At 33.7% G+C, this 26800-nt stretch overlaps 1 protein-coding gene across 1 annotated transcript in view; it reads right to left on the reverse strand.

The window, feature by feature from the left end:
• TNKS (tankyrase) overlaps positions 1 to 26800 on the reverse strand; it is a 163805-nt gene that overhangs the window by 67650 nt on the left and 69355 nt on the right. Inside the window, exons 4-5 of the mRNA XM_090257983.1 lie at positions 7934 to 7970; positions 7111 to 7186 (exon numbers count right to left, since the gene is read on the reverse strand). Of these exons, the coding sequence (XP_090114109.1) occupies positions 7111 to 7186; positions 7934 to 7970 (113 nt within the window). The remainder of the gene's footprint in view (positions 1 to 7110; positions 7187 to 7933; positions 7971 to 26800) is intronic.

A 26800-nucleotide genomic window follows, 5' to 3' on the forward strand; every position in this document is an offset into this window, starting at 1 on the left:
CTCCTACCATTTTAAAAGGATATTCAGAAGTGTCATTTTTGTAATTTGGCTTCTAAATAAATTTTTAATTATGAATCATGCTCACAGCAAAATGATGTCGTACTCACTCGTTTTCGATCTCTCAAGTACAAACTCAAAACTGCAAGAAACTTGGACTTCCTGAATATGACTACAGGAGAAACCAAAGTTGGGAGGAGGGTGGCTACGCAGAACTAAAATGAACTCCTAAGTTTTACCTCCTACTTTTTAACACTGTGGTCTCTTTCTACTAAAAATTCTTTTCTCAAAGAGAGCACAACTGGCAAGGGCACTAATTCCCCTCACCAGTAAGAAACGTCATGCTTGACAAAATAGAGACTGTTTTAGTAGAAATGATTCCCTAATGAAACAGAAAAAAGACATTCCTAATCCCTTATTGTTACAAAATGAATATACATAAGCATAAAGGTTTTATACAATACATCCCAACATAAGCAGGCAACAAAACTTGCTCTAAGGGATTTCTGCATTATAATAAGACATGCATTGCTCAGCAAGATATACTTTAAAGATGTGATTTGATTAGATATATAATTAAACCTAAAATACTTGAAGGATTCCCTAATGCAGACTTATTGCGTATTGACCGTCTTGCAATCCCAAGTAACATCTGAAGTACGATCCATGAAAGTTGAAAATTAGGAAATGGTATGACCCTTTTTCTACCAAAATTTGGCAATAACAGAGAATGATGACAAAGGCCACTAAAGGCCATAGGGAGCCAGGCATGTGCCCACAGGTAACGCCAAAACTTCCTTAAAAGTGAAAAAGGCTCTATATAAGGTTTATTCCAGATACCAGTAGTGTTTTACTGACATGACTATGGACTTATAGAACCCAAGTCTCTAGTGCAATAATTACTACCAACTGATAAAAGATAAGTTACAGAATATATTACAATCTTAAAATGTTTGAGTGGAAAGGTATCTTAGAGCTAATGTGGCTCAATCCTTATCTTTTAGGCTAAAGAATTAAGAACTCATATAGATATAATAAAACTTGGCATGATCACATAGGTAGTAATAATGTTGCCTTAAAATTTGGTCTTCTATTTTCAAGTTCCTGTTTTTTCCCATAACACCATAATCCCAAAAGATGCACATGAAATTATTCTCTGGATTCTGAGGGGAAAAAATCTTAAATTATAAGATATAAATTCAACATATCTATAGAAATAATACTTGGGGATTTATTTTAAAATCTTCACTATTCTTCCAAGGTGCTGATATGAAAGAACCGTTTTCAGTAACCTACCCGAGAAATGATGCCATCTTTCATGCCCCCAAAATGAGCATTGATTGAATTATAGTTCCTGAGAGTAGGGGCAGTTCAGTTATCTATTACTAGATAACAAACTATCCCCCAATGGTGGGTTACCTGGGTAATTAGTTCTGCTCTATATGCTAGGGTACCAGGATGGCTTATGTCACCTGGAGGCTGGACTGGGAGTTCAGCAGAGGCTAGAACATCTGGGATGCCTGGATGGTTCGAGTCCTTTTGAAACCTAACTGAGCTCAGGTGGGTCTCTAGCTATAGGCCTAAGTTCTCCACATGGACTTTTCCACATGGTTGTCTGGACTGCCTCATGGCATGGCTACTAGATTCCAAGATAAAGCTTTCCAAAAGCAAGAAACTGGCAGCTGCCAATTCAGGCTTTATTTTATTCATCAAAGCAGTCCTGGGCTTAGCTCAGACTCTGTGCAGGAAGGGACCAGACGGGCATAAATTATTGAGAAGCACGGTTCATTGAGGGGTCTTCAAAGTAACAATCTACCGTATAAGGATTGCTAAAATGCTGGTCAAATATGATGTTCAGAGAAGAATGACACAGAAGGAGGGAGCTGTTTGGCAAGAACACTATATTAGAATACAACAAATGTATATAACCTTAAAATTTAAATATAAATACAAACAATTGCACTAATCCTATACGTTCTTTGTGCTTCATGGATGTGCTTTTTGGAATTCAAGTGAATACGGTGGCATTATTTTCAGTCAGGTATATATAGTTCAAGAACACATTTCTGAGTTTATAAGCTGCTAATTTAAACAAATTTATTAAATATGATGTTGGGTGGTGAGGGGGGCGAAGGTCAAGCTCCAAAATAATTAAGTCAATTATATGCTCTGTAGATTACCTGGTAACCTACATTTTAACCAAATGCCACCTGAGACTGAGCCTGAGCCTGAATAATAAAGATAATTTAAGCAGAGACGTGTGATATGTTGGAGTACTCAGTATGTGTGCTTCCTAAATATGCTGAAAAGCTTCAAAAATGTATCAAAGGAGTAGGAATCTCATTTACTGAGGTTCTACTATGTGCTACAAACTGTATACATTTAATCACATTACTTCACTTAATCATCTCAAATGTCTCATGGAATGGAATGATTATTACAAACTGTATATGTTAATCAAATTATTTCACTTAATCCTCTGAAATGCCTTGTGGAATGGTCTGATTACTCCCCTATGAATGAATACACTGAAAACTGTATAGCCACAGTCAGAAAATGAACAAGCAGAGAATAGAATCCAATCTCTCTGACCTCAGAGCCTATTTGCTCTTTCAATTACATCACACAATTTTTTACGTCTTCAAGGGATGATATTAAATTCTACTTTATTTCTGGCTGACTTCTATTTTAAAAAGTTTCTTAAAAGACTTCACTTTTCTCTGTTTCCAGAGTCTTACTCATTATTAACTATTTTATGGAAGCAAACATTTACACAGTAGAAATATGCCATTTAAAAAACCCCTTTAGTTAATCTTTCTGAATTTAAATCATGTTCCTCCAACTGCCTGTTAATCTAAATTTGTGGTTTCTTACAGAAGAGAATACATGTCTAAATGCTATTGCTTTGAAAATAAAAGGACCAGAAAAACAAATCCCACTTAAATCTACACTTTATAACTGAATCACCGCAAAAGAAATCACAAGTTTTTTTAGTGTGTTACCTTCAATGTATTGGGTAATGCCTTAATCATTCTAACAATTTTAAAGCTCCTTGTAAACCAATACCACTAAACACATATTTTCCTCGAATGACACCTAAAACAGGAACCTATATACATGGAAAATATTGCATGTTGGTTAAATGAATGAAAGGAGCAGGAAAAAATCTGAAACACCATAAATTAATTACGCTGAGTATTTTATAAAAGTAAATTACCAACCACTTTCAATTTTTGGTAACATACAATCATAGCAACAGTAGGCACTGCAAAGACACATAGTATTCGTATTCAGGAATATGTACCTACAGTAATGCCCAACTCCAACCTATTCATTGTTATAAGGTGACAAATTTAGAACATTTATTTTGAAAGAGGATAAAGGCAGCCGGGAAAGGGAAATAACAGTGAGACCAAAATGAACTCCGAAGAGGGTTCAATGTTAAAATAACTTGAGATGTAGTCAAATATTTTCATTCATTTTAAAAAGGTATCCTTATGAAAATTAGTACTGAAAAACAAGGGACCACCACCACCTTAAATTTACATATTAAAAAAGACCAGAACACTTGTATAATTGATAATAAAACATCTGATATTGATAAAAAATACTGTAAAGGAAGATTAAAAAGACAACAAATCTAAGTTTGAAAATATAGGAATAAAGATTTCTAGAAAGAAAACAATCTGTTTTAAGAATCTGGTTATACTTTACTGCAATTCAAAATAATTGTGGAATGTTATACCTAATCATAATGGGCAGGAGTACAAGAAGAATAAATTACATCCATGCCCCTGTGTTTCTAAAGTGACCATTATTAAAACATGCACATACTTCTATAAAAGTAGCATTTCAGAACAAAGCATTACAAAAAAGTGTACTGCCTTTGTTTTTTAGGGAAAAAGACAACTGGAAATTTCTAGACTAGTCAAGTTCCACTTTGATTTACATGTAAAATTAAGGCATAATATAAAAAAAATAAATTACTTAAAACCTTATTGACACTTCACTATTTTCAGAACTCTACAGGTTAGAAAAACAAATGTCTGTGGGAAATAAAAATATTAAGCATTCACATATTATTTAATTTGATAATCATCAAGTCCCAGTGTAGAATTAAGAGACTATTTAAAATGTACAGTCATTGTCAAATCCCACGCATTACATTAAAAAGGAATGCTGAAGTCTAAAAGCCCCCACAAATATCTAGGCAAATTCTCCACCTACTAGTGAATGTATAAGGAACAATTCTTTTCTGAAAACATTACAATATTGACATTTCCACGGACCTTTTAATTTACAAGCCAGGAATCGAAGTAAAACCAGAGACAGGCAAGGACTCAGATAAGCATTAATACAGTCAATTATAAACCCTCTAAAAATGAATTTGATTCTATACTGTGTTCTAAAATGCAAATTCAAGAAATAAAACTTTATATACCTGACTAAATTACATGTAAAGTACCTTTATCCTCTTAATATTCAATCTGACTTCCTAATTCTAGATAAATACATGCAAATGGCTTGAAAAAATATCAGATATATAAATCAGACTTGTAACTTAGCAGATAGATTTGCTTACACATTATCTTGACATCAAAACCGAGAAAACAAAAGATAATGTCATAACTACGGAATCTATCCCAATCTCCATTAGCACTCAGAATATTTACTGCTTTGTGGCTTTACTGCAACTGACATGTTTAATAAGAACTGCTCTGTGCCATGAATAAGGACAATATTTAAATATAAACATTCAATTTTAATTATGAAATTTTATTTGTATTTTGCATACTGATGTACAATTTTAAATGGTTTTTGTTATATCCATAAATAGCACTACAATCTAATAAATGCTTAAGTTTAATTTTTCTAATTTAAGAGAACTGATAATCTGAAAAATAAGAGTATATTCAGAAAAGCTATTGAATTATTTATACGGTATTCATCCTTCAGTATAATAATATTTGAGACATGTTCTTAAAAATGTTCTACACATTAAAATATGTTACCCTCCATAGTATTATTACTCAAAGTAAATAAGATAATACTAGCAATAATTTATAATAACAGAAAATATAAAATCCCCTATTCACATATTTCTGAGTTAATAATCTAAATGGCAGAGAGTACAGGTGATTTTTTTCCACTAAGAGGATAGAACTGTTTATCAGGGAACATATTCATATCTTAAGTTCCTGCTATATACAAAGTGTCTGGTTTTGTCTGATGCAAAATACAACAGAGAGCTAATAGATTCGTAGAAGAAAAAGTCATGTATGAATAACTATAATTCAAGAACTCTGTGATAATGCCATAGAGCAATACAGAAAAGGAGCCATAGGAATTTGGATGAAAAACACACTGGATCCAGCTAAAAGGAATGAAGGAAGGATACCTTTCTTTGAGAAGAAGGGAAAATAAAGGGGTTCTATATATTTGTGTAGTGGGTGAGGTACAGAGAAGTAAATTGTTAATTATTAATGTTCACATTCCTTAATTGTTATGATTTCCTGAGCTACAAATGAGATTGTCTAGGTAGAAGGATAAAGATGGGAGAATGAGGCGGGGCTGGAAACTGAACCCTGCTGTAGTAATCGCACGTAAATTCTGAAAAATTAAAATGGCTATGGTAAACTGAACTATGCCAGGTTCTAAAAACAGCTCTATCTGAAGATATAGCTGTACTTCCCATTGATAAAAAGGCCCTTTCTGTACAGTGTTAAAAGTCACTTTATCTACTGAGAGGATCCAAACAAAGTCTGGAGCTTTAAGGTACTCAAGAATGTTAAAATCCTCAAAGCAATCTCAATTCAAGGAAGAAGGAGAAATTATTTTAAAAATTTCCAAAAAGCTATCAGTAGTACTGAGTAAATCTTTGCTAGTTTAGAGCTTTATATACACATAATTTAACCTTATATAAAATAGAATTCTCTCCTCACCTTATTCAGGGAAACCAAACACTCATCAGGTTACATGAAATAATATACAAGCCATCTACAATAACAAATAACATATATTCTGAGGGATTCAATTCCTTGCCACTACTATATGGGTTTCATTAGAATGGGGAAAAAGTGTGGAAGCAATAAAGGAAAACTGAATAATTTTGATCTATAAAATTATCACTCAGAAAAATAATTTATATAGGTAAAATAGTTTATTACTTCTAAGGGCACTAGCCACCCTGATATTTTTCATAACATAATTTCAATATAAATAATTTCAAATAAATTAATTCTTTGAGTATTAGGAACAAGATTTCCCTCAATATGTGCAGCATAACTTTTAAAATATTTTAGGTTTTTAAAATATAAAAACAACTTTTTAATATTAAAAATTAACTGCCATTTAAAAAAAGGCTTTAGAGTACAAAGTGCTTGTTTTTTAATATGTATTAGGTAAATAAATCACTGTAAAACTTTTAAATTACCAAAGATTGTAAAGGACTGAATTTCAGTCTATATTCAGCAAGAGTATGAACCAGATAATGAGATGCCAGTTGTACATTTTACACACTACCTTACATTTATAACAACTGTATATTAATGCAGAATATTTCTCTCTGCTTTAATGTATTTCTTTCAATATACCATGATAAAAACTTAGCCAATACAAAGTAATAAACAAACAAGCAGGGCTGTCACATAGATCAGAAAAAATCATTAGCAACGTTTTCTCAGCTTTAAATGGAAAAAGTGTTGGTATCTAGTAAACAAATCTTCCTCAGCCAAATAAGAAATCAAAAACGCATATGTCCTAACAAAGATGGGTAAATACCGGACATGGACATATTTCCAATTTCCGAGATCATACGCAGAAAATAATATACGTTGTTTTCATTGTAATCACCGACAAAGCTGCCATTCCGTTTAACAAACAACTTTCAGTGTCTGGCATTTAAAGAGAAAAGGCTTGAGATCCATGCTTCACCAGCTTTATGAATATGTCACAACTGCCAATAACAGATACAGCAGCATTTCATTTTACAGTGAAAAGATGCCAGTAAAAATACAGCTAAATATGCATACCTATATATGCCAACTTCAAACATTTTAACTGTAAAGCAAAAATAAATTACTGGAGGAAAATATTATATTTTAAATAACTTACCTTTCGTCCATCACTTGCATGGCAATTCACATTTAGAGGAGTCAGTAAAGCCATTAGTTTTTCTTCATTACCACTCCTATGAAAAGGTGTAAGTCAGTTCTTTTAAAATTACAGAGCTTCTATGAATATTTATAGATATTTTTCATAAGAAAGTGGAAAATAACATGGGTTTGCTTCAATTTCTTTTATATGGTCCTGAATGAATCTCTTTTGCTATATTCAATCCAATTAATATATTCCTAATTAATTCCTATTATTCTTCATATAGCTGTACAGCTTAGAAAATGCAGTCTTCTACATTGTTGTTTCATTTATCTGCATAAAGTCACTTTCTTAATTATAAACAAACTTTATTTTGATAAGTGATCTACAAACACAGGAGTTAAACATTCAAAATACTGTAAAAAGCTAATTAAATTATAAATAAGAACAAAAGAAAATTGATGAGAATTTTAACATTTACTTTATGCCTCTCCTTCAGCTTTTGAAAATCAGAAAAAAATTTTAAAGTAAAATGAAGGTATTGGTATTTAAATACTCTGAGAATATCACTGAAAAAGCTGGGCAACTAAGGTTTGCAGGCACCTTAAGATATGTTCCAAATAAAATTAACCTTATAATCATCACCATAAAAAAACTGTCTCATTTCACCCACTAATCATGTAAAATAAAGTACACAAAGATTCAGTATAAGGTCTTATTTGCATTATGCATAAAATCCAACCAAGACAATAACGTTATAATTTTTATAGTCCTCTACCTGCCCTCCCCCTTTTCTCCCTTAAATGCATTATACTCACTTAAAATGAATGGAATTACTTACCTAGCAGCTTCTAGGAGTTCGTCTTTCTTGTATTCACCTAGGTGATTGCAAAATATCATGCTGTTAGCATTTGGCAGAAGACAGATTAAGAAATGCAGTCAGCAGCAAACAGAGAATTAAATAGAGAAGAACAGAAAAAGATAGTCCACACCCCGCTGGGCGATGGAGCCGTGACGTGAGCCAGCTTGTGAAGGCAGCATCACCAGTGCCTTGGAGACGGGCTGCAAATTGACGCAGCTTCTTGTCCAATCCTCAGATGAAATAGCTTTCTTCAGACAACCAATGAATGCTAAATCTCGTGTCCAGAAACACATTCCCTCTGATAACAGCATGCCAGCTGAAGACAATGTCCCCTCCCCCCTTTTCTATTCAGCCTGTCACAGTATACTCGTGAAGCATAATACATTCTGAGACAAAAGCAAAATAATGTGGCTCTTTAAAGGTACGAATTACTTGTCTTCAAAAAATTCAATTTTATTTGTAAAGACATGGAGAGTTAAAAAAACAACAACAATAATTACCATTGCTGAGCTTTACAGAAGTAGGAAAAAAAAAAAACCTTGATGCCTTTGCCTCGATTAGGGTAGGTCTGTAGACTAGAAATACGTGAACAACGTACCAAATGCTATCAAACCTCTTGGAGGCAGTGCTCCAAAACCCAAAACAGTGAATACATTCTTAAATGACAATAATGTTCTAATATGCTATAATCTTTACACTTACAATAAATCTTAAAAATATTTTTAAAAAGGAGGCTGGGATCTCTGAGAATGAGCGGATATCTAACTATTGAGATGTGAATAATTTTTCTTCATTCTATTTTTTAACATATCACAGACTGAAAAGAGGTATATAATTTAAGACCTTCAGTACAAACTTCCTAGCGTAGTCAAGATCTAACAAACAAGATTCTTTTGAAAGCTTAACTGAAGACAAGGAATTTTAATACTATAGTATCTGTTCATTCAAAGATAAAAAGAATAACTAGGACTATGATTCAGCTACAATTCACGGGCTCAGTTTGCAATGTCATTAAAGAAATAATTATATTTTAATGCTATTAAGAAATAAACTTAGCAAAAAAAAATAAACTTAGCAAGTAATAAGCTTAAATCATTTTTAAAAATCTTACTCGTAGATACAGATTTCTTTGCATTTTGTTTCTGTTTTGCTACACAATGCAGAATATTGATGCAAATAACTACAGATACCCCTGGATCACCAGGCACGTGTTTAAGCTCTACAATCTATTTGTCTTGCTTCTCAAAGATTTACATTAAAATCTAAAAACTATTAAAAGTTATTTTCAAATAAAGGAAGTTTCTAAGTATCAATTCTTCTCTAAGGAATTTTGTATACCAATAAAGTCACAGGTTCAACAATATGCATAGGTAAGTTAGAATGCGTGACTGACAGTTTAAGATTTATATTATTATATCCCTTTCCAATAAAGTTCCTGACTACCCAAAGCCAAAAACCTACGTTTATTAAACATTTTAGTTGGCAATATGGCAGTTAGTGAGTCAATTTAAAAAGTTCCTTTGAGGAAAATAGCATAACCCATACCCTCAAATACCTTAAACAGCAATAGCAAAGTAAGTCGAATTATAGAATTATCTATTAAAGTCATTCTTTCAGCCAATGAACATTTATTTTAAAGGCCTATATGCCAAATTCACAACCAAAAAAGACACCATCATCTCTGAACTCAAGGAATATTAGTCTATGAAATGAGGTAGACAATTAAACAAATGATCAGAGGATAAAAAGAACCTTATGAAATGCTATAAAAAGCTTAAAGGCCGGTCTAAAGGGATTAATAAAAGGCAGGTAATTATAACCCAAGGGAGCCTTCCTGAAATGGAAGATGGGAAACGTGGGCCGAGTTCTGAAGAAAACAGAGGTGATGCCCAGGTGAAGAAGGGTGGGGGAGAAGGAAGCAACCCAAGCAAACGAGAAGGAAAACGGTAGCTCTGTAAACCGAGGAGGAAGGACCCTTGCAGGGGAATGGGTAAGCCTGAAGCAGAGAATTAGAAAGATCGTGAATGGCCCTCTAATAAATCTGAACACTATTTTGAAAACAATAAGGAAATATTGAAATATTTAACAGGGGAGTACAAAATATATTTTAAAATCTGTAAGCTTTGAGAGTGTGTAACCCATTTCCATGCTCTACTCCACTGCACTTCTGCTGGGAAGGAAAGTGGCCCGAGGTGAAGATGTGGGTAGAATGGGACAATGGATTCTGACACAGTTTATATTCTGGAGTAAGTATAAATTCCCTGATATACAGTAAAAACACGTTAAAATTGGGAACTGAAAGTAGTTGTATTGAAATCTAAGTGACTCCAATGAGCTAGGTAACAAAACTGCAAAGTATTTAGGATCTTCAAAGTTCAAATCAGTCTACCTACATAAACTTCTCATCAATATAGCTTATTGATGTTTTCTCCAAAAGGCACATTTTTGCAACAATGTTATTCCCTCATGGATAAGCTGATAATAAAGCAAAGCTTTCAAAAGGAAAAATTTAAGTACATCCAACAGTCAGACGGAGGTGTTACAAATGGCTTTCTCCTCGTACTGTAGAGATCCTAGTACTTTATAAACAGCTCTTCTGCAATACATTCCAACATCCACTATCTGGTGCCCAAGGACCACAATAGTAAACAGTTGAAGCTACTTTTTTCAAATGCTACATCGCAGCTACAACTAACATAATGAATTTAGAAGTCTTTACACACCCCGATAACAAACCTGAATTGCTTACTTAACAGCCAAACCTCAGGTCTGTTTCATTTTAGCTGAGAATCTGCAAATATTCTGGCTGAGACTATAGTGCTCTATGGAGCATTTATATTCTTTAATAACATTCAGATAAAGGTTAGCAATAGATCAGCCAGAAAGGAAACTAGACAATTATAGTCAAGATAATAGCAGGCAGAAATGGAGAAAATGGATGGTTTAAAATACTTTTCTTTGATTAGAATGAAATAAGTGGGATAAAAAAAAAAAAAAAAACAAGCAAGCCAAAAGTTTACTTTCAAAACTCTGAATTGTTATTAGTAAACTAATGATAAGATACAGGTAAAAATACACACACACACACACACACACACACACACTACATATACAGTGAGGGGGGTTTATGAGTTAATATGTTCAAGAGGTAGGTCATCAGAAAGAACGTTAAAAATAGAGGTTAAAAATAAAACTCCCTTTCGTATTTCTCTGAGGTAGTTAGAAGACAAATTACTTTTTGAATAAATACGAAAAACACCTGTATCAATAAACATAAGCCATAATTATTGACTTATCTCAATTTTAACATTTTGAGGGGCTTTTGCCCCTTTCTTTAGCAACTGACAGGATCAGAGTAGACTTAGTTTTGTAAAAATGAGCTCGTTTGGTTTTGTTGAGATAGAAGAGCATGAAAAGATTATGATCACAAAATCACAAACTCTTAAAGCAGTAAGGAATTAAAAAGAACGATGACCTTCCTTCTCTCTACTTTGAAGCCATGCATAATACACGCCTATCAGTAGTGCCATCTCTTGTTATGTGCCACGAGGGGGGGTGTAATCTGAAAGTCACCTTTCTCCTGTCACCTCACCTTCAATTTCAGAATCACTCTCCTAAGGGACAATCTGCAACAGATTCATTTACAGTTAATGAAACTGACACTAGGCAGTTAAGTGCATTATGTAAGGATTCGTGACTATTATTCACTATCTGTTAGGCACTGAACAAGGCTAATATTTGAGCATAAACTAAATAAATCTCAGCTTTTAAAGAAGCAATGTAAATAAAAGAGTAAAACAGTAACAGCAATAGAACAATTTAAAAAATGACAATAACTAGCTTTAAACAGATTAAACATATTTATTCCATATAAGCCAAATATTACCATCAAAACTATTTTAAAGTACTGGCGCTTCCATATGAGCTTGTAAACATGGGCAAAGAAAAAAAAAAGGCAACTTCAGTTTTTAAAAATATTTTGGACCGAGGAAACGGGAATGAAGAAAACCCATTCCAAGCTATTCAAATGATCGATGCATTTTGCATTTCTCATAGCATGCTTTAATTCCTCATGCGTTAGGTATCTCAAGGGAAGAGCTATATAGAGACTTCAATCAAGAAACAGACTTACAGAGACAGAGAACATTTCCACGGTTGCCAGATGGGAGAAGGGTTGGAGGTTGGGTGAGGAAGGTGAGGGGATTAAAAGGTACAAATTGATAGTTACAAAATAGTCATGGGGTTGTAAAATATAGCATAAGGAATATAGTCAAAAATATTATAATTACTATGGATGGTGTCAGATGGGTACTAGATTTATCAAGGTGATCACTTTGTAAGTTTTATAAATGTTTAATCACTGGGTTATACACCTGAAACTAATAATATTATACATCAACTGTAATTGAAAAACTTAAAAAATATTTAAAAAGAAGAACCTCAGTTACCAGGTATAAGGACCTTATGTTGCCCATTATTAAGGAGTACCATGAGTTGGTAATTTTCATATAGATTTTTTTTTCATCATGATAATAGCAAATATAAGAGATGAGCTGATCCTTGTAATTAAACTGACAGCCTATGTGTGGAATAAAATATTAATTTAGATGTTTTCACTATCTGTTTGAAAATTTAGAACCAGCTATGTAGTTATGGAAGGAATTTCACTAGGAGATAATCTAATCTCAAGAAGTGAAAGCTCTGTCTTCCACCAAGAGCAATTTTATGCTGATAAGCTACTATATATAAACGAGGACTCCAATAATTTTTTATTTTTTTCTCTCTGAAATCTTTCATAAATATTTTCCGGACGACTGGGGAAAATTACAGTTACCAGACTTCTCAATGCTTTTTTCCTACTTCTGAATCCAATCACTTTTCCCAACATTTTGGTAACTGCTTCAAAGTCCATACCATTAGTTAACTCTAGAATTATGACAACTTAAAACACTCTACAACCATTCTAAACATGGAATAATTTGGGGCTTTCAAATTCTAGGCTTGAGCAGACTATTTTCCTGGTGGAGGCCCTTTCTTTCTTTTGCTGCCTACGATTTTCACTTTCTAATTAGCCAATATTAGGTAACATTAAATATAACCTATGCTATAATACCATCAAACCTCTAAAGTGCATTGTCCAATACAGTATCCACTACTCTCACATGGCTATTTACTTTTAAGTGAATACAAAAACATTAAAAAATGAAAATTCTGTTGCTCAACTGTACTAGTCATATTTCAGGTTTTTCAGTAGGCACATGTGGGGAGAGCCTACCACAGTGGACAGGCAGAGAGAATGTTAGAACAGTTGAAACTTTTGGGGACCGTGTTACTAGTGTTTTAAATGGCAATTTAAGAAGTCATCTTTCACTCCAATAAAATACTTTCCATATTATTCTTCCTCTTAAAATTGTTACTGCCAAAACCTTAAAAACTTTTTTCTCTCTATTAAATACCAAATAACTTCTTTATCAGCATCAAATACAGGAGAAAACACTGGACTATATGATAAAAATCTGCAGTGTGCTCTAACTCTGCCATTGATTTCCTTGTGTGACCTCAGGAGAGTCACTTTAGCTTCCAGGAAGCCCCATTTCACTGTCACTTGGAAAAGTGAAGGTGAAGGGTTAAATGATCTCTGAAGTTTCAGCTCTGAAATTCTCATCCTGTATTTGATTCTCAATACTGCTCAGATCTTTTTCTGAGACAATTTTAATGTTGCTCTAAGCAGACTTTAAGGAAAAAATAAAATTGCCTTGGGAAAGAAGATCTCTACTAAACTATTATAAAAAGTAGTACCTGGAATTATAGAGTAGATATAAAGCAACCTGCATTATTTTCTATTTTGTTGGTAAATTAAAAAAAGAAAAAGTTCACCTAAGTGTGGAACGAGACATAAACCAAGAATATTATTATTTAAAAAGAACTTTCCAATTTTAGAAAAATGGAGATATGTCCCACTCCCTGCAGGACAGCTAAAAATCATTTTTCAAAGAAAAAAGACCCCCAAATATAATCAACGCAAAAACCTAAACCAATGTCCTAAGATATTTCAAAATACAATATAACATTCGAACATAACAAAGGCTCTGAAAAAAACCCATAATGTAATCAATAAATAATATGATTGTTAGTAACCAGTTTCTTCGAATGCAATACTATGACTCTGCTTAGCTCCAGCAACGTCGAAGATACACATCCAATTTGAAGACACTTATCAGGGTTTTATTAAATAATTTATAGTTTCTTACATTATGTCAATCATATTTGAAACATGACTCAAGACTTTTTGTTGAAATTTATTTTTTTGTTAAAATGTAAATATTAAAATTTGGAACACAAATATAAATACACTGGCAAAAAAAGCTGTATTACAAGATATATACATTCTCTAAAATTGAATATTAAAAGCCAAGAGAGATGTTCCTATAGGATGTTGTTAACCAATGAGACATTCTGCAAAGCTTGAACTTTAAGAAAAGGTCTTTTGATACCTCAAAAAGAAGAGAAGAAATGAGGGAAGAAAAGGAGGAGGGAGCTCTCATTCTAAGCATGGCAGATTGTAACACCATGTATTGAGTTTGGATGCTTGGAATGTCCACCATTGCCTAAGCCATCAACTACGCTCTATGCTACTGGCTGGCCAGGGCTGGAAGAAGGGGGACAATGATTTTTTACTGTCATAATAATGTTTCCCAAATAGTGGTTGGAAGAGTAAAATCTGTATTGGATCCAAAACTGGCCAATTGTTTTATATTCTTTGACCTATACAAGTGGTCCTTTCTCTATAGTGATCAATCGCAATTTCTAATTTTAATATCCAAAATCTACAAATCTCTAAAGACTAATTTGGCAGCAAAACTTGAGCCACATAGTGTACATAGCTATCATATACTTCATTGCAAAAATATTAAACTTTGATTATAGGGTATGTCTGACTCCACTGGATGTTTTATAAGACAGTGGATGTACTGTCTTTTCTTACTTTATTTACTTATTGAAGTATAATTTAGATACAGTAAAATTTACCCCTTTCAGATATGTGGTTCTGTTCATTTTAACCGACTTATACAGTTGTGTGGCCACTAACTCAAGACAGAACACTGCTATCACTCAAAAAGGTTCCTCAGGCCAGATCCCTGTATAATCAATCTCCTATCCCAACCCCATTCCACGACAACAACTGATCTGATGTCCCCTGAGTTTTACTTTTAATAGAATGTGATATAATGTCCTGAGATTCATTCATGTCGTTGGACATATCAGTATTTGTCCCTTTTGACTGTTCAGTGTTATTCCATTACCTGACTACACCTGAATTTGCTTATCCATTCACTAGTTTATAGACATTTTGGTTGTTTCCGGCTTATGGTGATGATGAATAAAGCGACAATAAAAATTCTGATAGGATTTTGTAAGGACATATGTCTTCATTTACTTTAGCCAAATACCTAGGAGTGGGGGTTTTAGATTGTACAGTACATATACGCTTAACTTTACAAGAAAACTGCCAAGTTATGTCTTTTTTAAAATACTAAAAAATTCTTAATTCTGGATTATGGAAATTTCCCCTATGGAAAGGAATAAAAACAAAAGAGAAAAAGTTGACTATTGAGAGATGTGACAGTACTGCCACAACCTCAGAGCTAGAATCCCAATTTTGCCTCCTGTGGGGGCAATTCAACTAACTTGCACACCTTTTAGTTCCTCATTTCTCACTTGTCCTCTGTCTTTTATAGATATTTTTAAACAGGAAAAATATACAAATTTGATTTCTTCATTCAAGAACTGTTTGGTATGTAGTACCTGTCATCTTAGAGCTATGAGAATTATATGAACAAAGTATATTTTGATTTATAGGAACCACACCACTATCTGTGAAAAAAAAATGACTTTCCCACAGTCCTTGCTCATCAGTATGCTTGGCCCCTCAAATCATCAGCATACCGAGGGCCTGGAGTTAATGATACACCTATTTGGAGACTGTCGGACCTCTGTTTCTTATATCAAGTATAAGAAACAAAGGAAACAAAGGCTAATGCAGAAGTACAAGTGACTATTTTTGAATGATGTAAGGACTGTCTTATCCTCATTGTGATTACTGTGTAAGATTGCAATTTATTCTTTGAATATTTTGTCCTTCGTTTACAAAGTCTCTGAAAGATGTAGTAACTCTACAATCTTGGTCTTCTCAAGAAGCACCAATTATGACTGACTTCTTCAGCTAAAAATGCTTATTTTTTCTTTTTTAAGATTTTATTTACTTATTTTCAGAGAGAGGGAACAGAGGGGTAAAGAGAGAGAGAAACATCGATCAGCTCAGTTGCCTCTTGCACACCCCCAACTGGGGACCTGGCCCACAACCCAGGCATGTGCCCTGACTGGAATCGAACCAGTGGCCTTTTGGTTCACAGGCTGGCGCTCAATCCACTGAGCCATACCAGCCAGGTGTTTTTTTCTTTTATTTTCCCAAAAGGGTCACTAAATCTTTTATTCAGGGTTAGAGTTAATTAACTTTAATGAAGTCTGATTAATGGTATGATCCTAGGCATAATCTCTTTCATTCAAACTCTCATTCTTTCTTTAAAATGATATTCATTTATTAGTTCTCCTTTGAATAACATCATTTATTTATTCATTTAACAAATATATTTTCACTATCTATGATATGCCAAGTGTAATATATGTACCATGCATTGAATTTAGAACCAGCAGGAGAAAAAGTGATGTAATTAGAGCCCGCACACCGGAATGGCACCAAACCCAAAGAGCATCGTACGCATTTCGCAGGATACAGTGCACAAGTTTTGTCCCTGGAACTGTATCACCCAAGTCGGGTATGTTGAGGAAAAGTGGTTGAGGACCACTTTTAGAAGATAATGGAGCTCAGCACTATTTTCTTATTTAGATATTTACCACCAAGACTGGGAGAAAGACTGGGACGCTGTGTATGTCTCTGTAAATAAAGTATTTGCATCACAGAAATGATAGTTCCTAACTTTTTTTGGATCATGAACCACTTTCAGGAGCTATTGAGAGCAGCTTTAGACTATTCCAAGAAAGAAAATACTTTGAACATTTGAACATAAACTCAGTTTTTCACCTGCAGTTTTAGAATTTTTACAGACATTTTGGATTCCATTAATTTACCACAGGTTAAGAACCCGTTTTTCTTATTCTTTTTATTTTTTAAAGCACCTCTGACTTACACTCATTAATTCTAAATATAGTCTTATACCAGGCTTGACAAGATAAACTTGGTTTGATATCCTTATTTTACACATGAGTTAGTTAAAAATCAGAATAGGTAAACAACTTGCCTAAAACTTTAAAAAAACTATGTAGTGGCAAAGCTCAAACAGAAATGTATGCTCTTTGACAGTATTCTTTCACTGGCATGATATGGAGTGATTTCATAAAGTAAGTCACATATAAGGTTGGCCATACACTTTCAGGCATGATTTTAACATGTGGCAATGGATTGGAGGTTGGCTAATTATCAACATGACCAAAGAAGTTCAGGAAAATACAGGATATATTTGGGGAAAAGTGACTGATGTCAAATTTATGGTGTATGTTGGGATGGGGAAGTGGAATGGAGGAATATGAATAATAATTAAAAAAATAAATTTGCCCTATATTTTAAAGAATCTTGAATATTAGGTTGTAGAGTTAAACATCATTTTGCAAGGCACAGGAATAGTGAGTCTTTTTTTTTCTTCCCTCTGAGCAGTGTAGTAAGCTAATTAAAGCTGAGCTTAACCTGGTATTTCAGTGGATTAAGACCTAGAAAAAACCGGGCTGTTGTAGGAGGATGGTGAGAGGAGAAAGTGCAGTAAGTGGTGACAATAAGAATGGAAAGAATATCAACCAGTAAGAAGGCATTTAACAGATCAAAATGTAGCAGAGCTTGTAATTTGATGTGTTAGCTATATATGTGACCAGGGCTATCATGTTACATAGCTACAAACTAATGGTAAAATTTAAAATATTTACATCTCGGTCTTAGATTAATACTTTGTCCAATAATCTTCCTGAACATAATCAAAGTAGCAATATTTTGTTGATGCAGCTTGTACTTATTGAATATATCACCACATCCTCAGACTTCATATACTGAGAAATACCCAGTAAGTTAAAATAAGCTATTTAACTAATATAGCTAGTTATATTATATAATTATTAATTTTGAACAGTCTATGATTATAATACAACCAACTTCAAGACAGACCCTGAGGGTTCACAATTCAGTTACAAGGCATATTAACCTAACTCAACGTGCCTCAATAATTTTTTACTGTTAAGCATGACTATGATGCTAAGTCAGGAATTAGGAATACTGTACCTAAAAGACTATTGAGATATGATGTCTGGAAAGCCAGTTCGTGCCTTCTTTGAGCTTAATATTAGCTTTCAAAAAATCCAATACAGTTGAACATTCACTTAATTTACTTAACTATGTTTTTTTATTATGAAGTTAATACAATGGGCAATTTATTGTACTATCATGATTGTATTGCTTTTAACTTTCTTAATACTTTCAGTTACTTTCCTTATTTTGTTCAATTGAGAAAAGATATGTGAGGATATTTATTATTTTAGAAAAATATCAAGGAAATATTTTAAAGTTGAGAAAAAGAGGAGCATATATTTGCATATTTAAAAAAATTATTTTTTAGTATTTTGCTGTTTTAAGTCTATCTAAATATAAATGGGGAAAATATTTTTATTTGAACTGGCAATAGGAGAAATAGAAGTAGGAGATATTCAATTTCAGATAATCTTAAAATGATCTCACTGAGAAGATACCCCTATGTAGGGAGGGCATGAAGCCACATGTCAATTGCACATTTTAATTTTTTTATCTGAAATATATTTAACTCCATCTTTTAGTATCAGTTTTATTGTCTAACTCATTCTTATTTTAAATATCTAGCAAAAGAGGCCAGCAACATTTCCATCAGAAACATGTATAAGACAATCTAATATTTGTAATAATAAAACTTAAGTCAACACTTGCCTTTTTTGTGTGCCTAGCTATTATTTCTTAGAGGACAAAAATGAGATTCATAAAAATTTCAGGGCTTGATATTATCTTTTTGGTAGATTACTCAGAACTTTCTTGTTCCTTTCACTTTTTTGGAAAGCTGCTTACACTAACCTGAGATATACATCACTTCGTGCATACAACCTTGCCATGACGTTCAGACACTGAAGGTAACTAGCTTTTCCAGGGTTAGGTTTAAGTTTTGTCTAATTTAATTGTACAATCTACCTGTAAGAAATGTTTACCATCATTTTTAAACATAGACGACCAAAGACAGAGATTGCAGGTATTACATACAAGCTTTTTGAAAAGATAAATTTGTATACTGGTTTTAAAAAAATGAATTCTTTTTGAAAAAATGATTTTAATATAAATACAATATTTCATGTCAAATATTAAGAAATTGGAAGAAAAATGTGTTTTTGAGTATTTTGGCATTTCTACTCTTTGATGGACTTATTTTCCTCCCATGAATTTATCAACTACTGTCATAAAAATAATTACAACTTGCCTTATTAAAAAACTGCTACCATAAAAATTAACTCTCTTGGAACACTCAACGACTAAAATCATCTGAATAGCCAAGTTTTCAACATAACTGTTAATTTATTTTAATCCCTCTGTTCTTGATGGGATTTCTTTCTGAAATATACTACACATTTCTATGCATTCAAATATAATTATTCCAAATACAATTTCACTTTATTTGACAAATCAGGGCCAACTTTTATAAACCTCCAACAGACTGTGAAGTAATACAGCCATGCTCTGGGCCTGCGGGGATGTGCAGGGGCAGCCATACTTGTGTAAAACAGCTGCAGAAGGCTATGTATTTTATTGTTTTTTAATGTAAAATTCATCTTTACCTTTTCTTTTGTGTTAACTTCTTTGTACATTTCCTTTTAATTTACAGTGTCTAAAAATGCTGTCCAGTAGAAATACAATGACAGACACATATTTAATTAATTTAAAATATTCCAGTAACCATGTTTAAAAAGGTAAAGAAACAGAAGACACTAATTTTAATAATATACTTTAGCCAACCCAATATATCTAAAATATTATATCCAATGTGGCACTAGGCCCATCTCACAAGTTTAACTGCCACCTGTGACTAGTGGCTCCTGTACTGAAGAACAGTACACATCTAAAATTATCACGTGCTGGAAGGTTATAAAACTTAGCAAACACAGTTACTAAAGTGAGAGCAAATTCTCTCTGAGTCAGATAAGAAGGGCGCTCCAAGGTACAATGAACTTCTGAGATTCAGAACATGACCTGAACAGCTATTCGGTAGGAGTGGAGTGATGAATGGGAGAGAGAAGAAAAGGGAAGGGGGCGAGGAATGAAGGAAGAAGTTAGAGAGAAGAAGAGTGGTAAAGGAAGGAATGAGGTTAGGAAAGGGGAAAGAACCCAGGAATTAAGTTTATGAGGTAGACACCAAGGAGGCTAGAGACGCAGAGGTGAGTAAAACGTAAGTACAGAGAGTGAAAACACGAGGCTTTTCTCAGTAGGTAATCGAGGGAAAGAAACATGCAATAATGATGAGGATTCACAGGTGTTAAGGACTGTGATACCATGCTCTAGGATCCAGAGAAAAAAGATCATTGGTGGTTACTGACGATTCACAAGAGGTAGCACAAGCTTTCCATAAGGCTACCAACTTAAACACATATGCCAGGAAGTGAGGGAGTTATGCCTAGATAATGTGCATGCACCTTGTAGAGATGAACACCTTTACCAAAAGAAACACAGGCCATGTCTACTGACTCCGAAGTCCTAGGCATGGGACCAAAAAACTTGGTAAATTCATCATTTTTCTTGCTAACTTAAAAAGAAAAGGAAATTTGAAGAAAAGGAACAGCTGGCTATCCATGAAAAGAACTAATTCTGGTCTTGAGGAACCTGAGCTTAGGATACAAAATGATGGGAACTGATGACGAGCACTAAAAGAACACAAATAATGAGGATTAAGACTGAGGTGGTAGACATGATTGTAGTTATAGGAAGGGTTCTTCCTGCTATTATCAGTATTTCAGAAGAAGCTCTCAGAAAGAAAAATGCTTAGGCATCCATATACAATGTAGTTCCAAAAAGAAATTACTGTATTTGACTAGACAAATATTTCTAACCATTTAAGTTATTCCACAAAGGACTAATTATGGCAGATAGCTCATAAGGCTATAGCACAGAAATGCCACGTTGGAATATAGCATAGAATCCATAAGGGGTGATGGATTTGGTTAGATAACCTCTAAATCTAAGGTCCCTTCCAGATCCATGATTATGTGTGTGACTTTCATGATACAGCTGTATACATGTTAATTATAATAAATTTGGACTTAAATTACACATGCATGCATGCTTTACTATTCTTCATTAGATCTAACCAAATTATATATATATATAAAATCTTTTTTGACCGATACTTCCCTTGAATGAACTCATTTAATATGAATTGTTACTATATTTCACGTTTTGTTTTTTGTTAATTTTTAACTTTAGGTTTCAAAATGTACCAACCCTGCAATGTAGTAATAGTAACCCTTATGAAACTTGACTAAAGGTTAATACGCAAATAAGTAGTCAGTGTTTTAAAACATGAGGATCGAGATAAACTAAAAATAAAATAAAAATAAAATTATCTAGGATATGTACTACGTTAAATATTGAAGAAGTGTAAGTCAGCCCTACTGACAATGACTGTTTCTAACAGGGCATGGACAAGGCCACAGAAAACAATGTTCCTCTATCAAGTCAAATCAGCTATAAAAGTGACCCAAGATCCTTTCTTCTGAGTTAACTCATACTTTCTCAATAATGACATCACCAGCCGGGATTAGGTTTGCTAGGTACTGATGACCAGGCCTCTGTGTGGGTAGGTGTGTATACCTCTAGTACACCAGCCACAGTAAACACTAAATGAAGCACAAAAAAAGCTATGATATGCAGATTGGAGGTATTTTGCTTCTTTATTAGCAAGATATTATACCTTAGGAAAACTAAAGAAAGGGCACTTTTGGAACTTAAGTTAAATGAGTTACTGCCTACTAACATCTTCAGGAAAAAGTGCCAAGATTATACAAGGTTTAACTAAAAAAAAAAAAAAGCAAACCAGTGTGCTATAGGCAAGCATGCTTTTACCCCCATTCTAGACAATAATTTCCTGTGTTCACGTTTTACATAATGATTCTGATCACTTGATGCCTTCTGATGGACGCAGAAGAACATGCTATTTGGTAGAATGATGCTGTTGTTGAGAGCAAGCTAGTGAAGAATTGTGTATTTTTTCATTTTGCTTAGCTTGTTCATTTCATTTATTTTGTGTCAAGCTTTTAGATGATGACCCAGAAGCAAATGGAGAGTGAAACTGAATAATATAAGCAATATTCATGTAACATTTTTGAGCAAAAAACGTATGGAGAAACAAAATATTCTAAATGGAAAAGTACACAAAAATGTTAGACCAAAAATACTAAGCCTCAAATGTGAATAGAGAAGAAACCAGGAGCAGTAAATGCTGAGTTCTTGGCTTCAGTTATTTCTGCAGAGAATCAATAGCTCCTTCCTCTGTGCTCTGTAACATTTTCTATATTGTATAAAAAATCATTTGGGGTCTGTTCTACCTTGTCCAACTTGAGCTCCTAGAAGTCAGGGACATATTTTATATTCATTCTTATATCACCATTTTAATAAAAAAAAAAAAAAGACTACCTATTTCACTTTCCCATCCTGGAGTTGCACACATTTCTTTAAAGGAATGTCTTATCTAGAGAAAGCTCAATTACAGCATGAAGGAGTGTATTGTATTTAGGTTTAGAACTAAAAACTAAAGTGCCACAAGGTTACATAAGAAATTCCTGAAAAAACCAATAGGATAGCACTGGAGTATAGACTTAGAAAACAGCATTATAAGTAAATCAGGATAAATAAACACAAAGCTTGATGTGGCATTTTGAAATTGGTGAAAATGGTACTATTTTAATATATAAACTATCATTCAATAAAGAAATAAATGACACCTGTCCAGAAAGTATCCAGCCACGTAATATGAAAGATATTTATTGAAGAAGATACAGGAAACATCGTACATAGGACAATGACACCTCAGTCCCCTTCAAATTAGGTACCTTGGGATCTCATACAGTTCTCCCGATTGCCATCAGCTGTCCTGTCATTTTTTCCTGAATCTCATTGACATCCTGAAATCTCTTCCTTTTCAAAGGTGATTTCAGTCTTTTAATTTTTAAGATTTTTAAAATTAATTTTAGAGAGAGAGAGGGGAAGGGAGGGAGGAAGAGGGAGAGAAACATCAATGTGTGATTGCCTCTCATGTTCCCCCAACTGGGGACCTGACCCACAGCCCAGGCATGTGCCCTGACTGGGAATGAACCAGCAACCCTTTGGTTCACAGGCCGGTGCTCAATCCACTGAGCCACACCAGCCAGGGCTGGTATCAGTTCTGGGAAAAGCCAGAAATCACAGGGCACCAAATCTGGGATGTAAGGGGGCTGAGTTACCTGGGTGATTCCATGTTTTGCTAAAAAACCGCACAAGACATGATGTATGAGCAGGCGCATTGTGGTGACGAAGTTGCCAATCACCAGTTGCCCACAGCTGTGGCCTCTGAATCATCCCAATACTTTCCGTGGAGAAATGTTCAAGCTTCATGCAAAACTGGATGCAACCCTGGCTGGTGTGGCTCAGTGGATTGAGTGTCGGCCTGCGAACCAAGTGTCGCTGGTTCGATTCCCAGTCAGGGCACATTACTAGGTTGCACATCAGGTCCCCAGTTGGGGGTGCGAGTGAGAGGCAACCACACAGTGATATTTCTCTCCCTCTCTTTCTCCTTTCCCCCCTCTCTAAAAATAAATAAATAAACAAATAATCAATTATTAAAAAAAAAAAAAAAACTGGATGCAGATTGATTGCTCTACTCGCTCACTCATTTTGAATGCAAGGGCCTCACAGTACACGTGCTCACTCAATGGCATCTACCGCCCCCACTGAGTAGTACAGTGAAGTCCTCGTTGTTCACACCTGTGCATTCCAGTAGTCTCCTTGGCTGCCAAGCTACATTCAAGTTGCACAAACCGTTCTTATTATATTAACAATGGTTGGACCATTTCTGAACAGACTGTTTATGTGTATGTACGTGTGTGTGTGTACATATATATATTTTCCAGAACAAAGTTAGACTTCCTACATAGCTTGTTAGTTTTTTAGAACCTATATAATTGTATTACTGTGGAAAGAAAAAAAATTTAATAGCAATAAATAAGTAATCAAACATATAGCCACTTATGTTATGCAAAGAGCTTGTTATTTTCCTCCTTCTTCAGGAGAATAATGGACTAATTAAAGTAGTCAGACTTTAAAAGAATGAATGAAATTACATTTTATGTATATAGCACACTTTATTTATCCATTGTTCTCTCAATGGATACATGAGCTGCTTCCACTCTGGCTCTTATTAATAGGCTACTATGAATATGACTGTACAAATATCTTTTAAGAGTTTCTGCTTTCAATTCTTTTGAATATATACTCAGAACTTGAATTGCTAGGTCACAGTAATTCTATTTTTATTTTTGAGAAACCTCTGTACTGTTTCCATAGCAGCCGCATCATTTTACATTCCTACCAATAGTGCACTAAGAGTTTCAATTTTTCCACATTTGGGTATCACCCAAAAATTATATTTCTTTTCAAGACTATGTCTAGTGAATAAATTTTTAATAAAAACTGACTTCCCAAAAGTCTATAAATGACTTCAAATTATGGGTAAAATGTAAACGTATAATATCTCATATTAAATTATTTTAGTAAAGCTGATTTGGGGTTTTATTTGATCTGTTTTCCTTTCACTGACTTAAAATTTATATAAAAATAGATAAAACATTCATCTTTTCTTACTATTATGGGAGTATAGTATAATCAGCTACTTTATGATAATAGGGTATAAAGAACTATAGTACTTATATACTTTTAGTCAGGTTGTTATCATGATAGGTCCTCCAAAAAAGGTAAAATAATAAATTTTCTGTTTTGATTTGAGTTGACATGTACTTTTATTTATTTTATAGCATTTTCTTTGCTGGTATAAAGCAAGATTCATGTGTTAGAATTAACACATTTTTACTAAAAGTACTAATAATTCATTTTAAATAGAGAATTAAAATATCTTCAGAAAAGATCTGATGATAAATTAGAGCTAAAAAGTGACAGAAAAAAATGGTGCTCAATATTTTAACTAATTAAACTGAATCTTATTTCAAGGATAACATTAAAAGACTTGTTTTATACATACAAGGACAGTCTGACAAATTACACCTATACAGTTCATGACTAGTCATGTTTATGAAGGATGACAGCATTCTGGCCCATCTGCTACCACTCATTGTTGCCAGCCCAAAAAGTTAACAAAGCATTCAACTCCTAAGTGTTGGAAAAGTAATTTGCACCTTAAGAAGTATCTACAAGGTAAGTATCAATGCCCTCCAGCCAAAGACCACCAAAAACACACCTGTAGCTGAACAAGTTGAGTTTGTTGCTTGTTACAGTGAGGGAGAACACATACAACGGGGAACAGGGGGGTGACTCAGTACGGGGGTATTAAAAAGAATCTACAACAGCATTTGGGATTTGTCAGGAGGGCCTAAGAAAGCAGAGGTTTACTCTAGATTGGATGCTGTTAGAAAACGAAGGCAATTCTATGACTGGGTTAAAAAAATAAAAAAGGCAGCTATCTCTCGTGTTAGCCAGATGATGATGTTTGATATTTTGTGCATTCACAATGACCTTCTTGTTGTCTGTGGCCTAGCTGTCACAACAGTTCCTGTAGGTAAGGCGCTATTTTCTTTCTCAAAAAGAACATTTTATTGATAATGAAAAAATTATTCATGAGTACAAATTAATAAATTTCTTTAAAAAGATGAACCTGTCTTGGAGCACTCTTAGTATGCCAATTTAATTCTCAATCACTAATAACCAGACAGATTCTTGAAAAAATGGATCCAATCAAATAGCAATTTATTTACTTTCCAATATTATAGTCTGACTAAAAATGCTCAGGGGTAAGTGAACAATTCTCCAATAAACAACTCAAATAGTATAGCCGTGTATTTTAGGATAAACCTAACTTTTGCATGGTCATGATGTAAGAATATCACTTTTCAGCTAAGGAGTTCAAATATAATGGGAAAGATTTACAAAGGTCCATGATGCTTTTCTACAATTATCCTTTGTTTAGTAAATAAAGTAAATCTCTCACTGCTCCTAAAGTTTCATGATTGTGTTGAGACATTTAGGTTTATACAGTTTACCAAAAGACATATGTAGATGATTGTCTTAAGGGAAAATGAATGAAAGATACTAAGTACAGAGACTGCAAGTACTCAAAGAAGTCGTTGTGCTTTGCAACCCTCTTCAACTCACCACTCACTGTAATACACTCACAACATAAACCAAAAATCCCCTAACCATGACGCTAAGAACTCATGGCAGTTTCTGAGGAACAGCCTCAGTGGTTAATTAATCCATTTAATTAAATCAGAAATAAATACAGAAGTTACTGAACTGCATTAAACACATAAAACATAGTAAATATACGTTACGTTCTCCTACATGATAAAAAATAAGTAAAGACTTTCATTGAAAAATAGCAAGGAAAACCCAGAAAGCCATACAAATAAAAGACTAAATGAAAAAGATTATACAGTGGAAAGAAAATCAACTATGCAATATACTTTAAAGTTATCATATATTTCATTATTTCAACTAAAAATTAAGTTTCTTCT

This window comes from Furipterus horrens, unplaced genomic scaffold (genome assembly GCF_987537825.1).
Source record: "Furipterus horrens unplaced genomic scaffold, mFurHor1.1.pri manual_scaffold_12, whole genome shotgun sequence".
NCBI lineage: Eukaryota > Metazoa > Chordata > Mammalia > Chiroptera > Furipteridae > Furipterus > Furipterus horrens.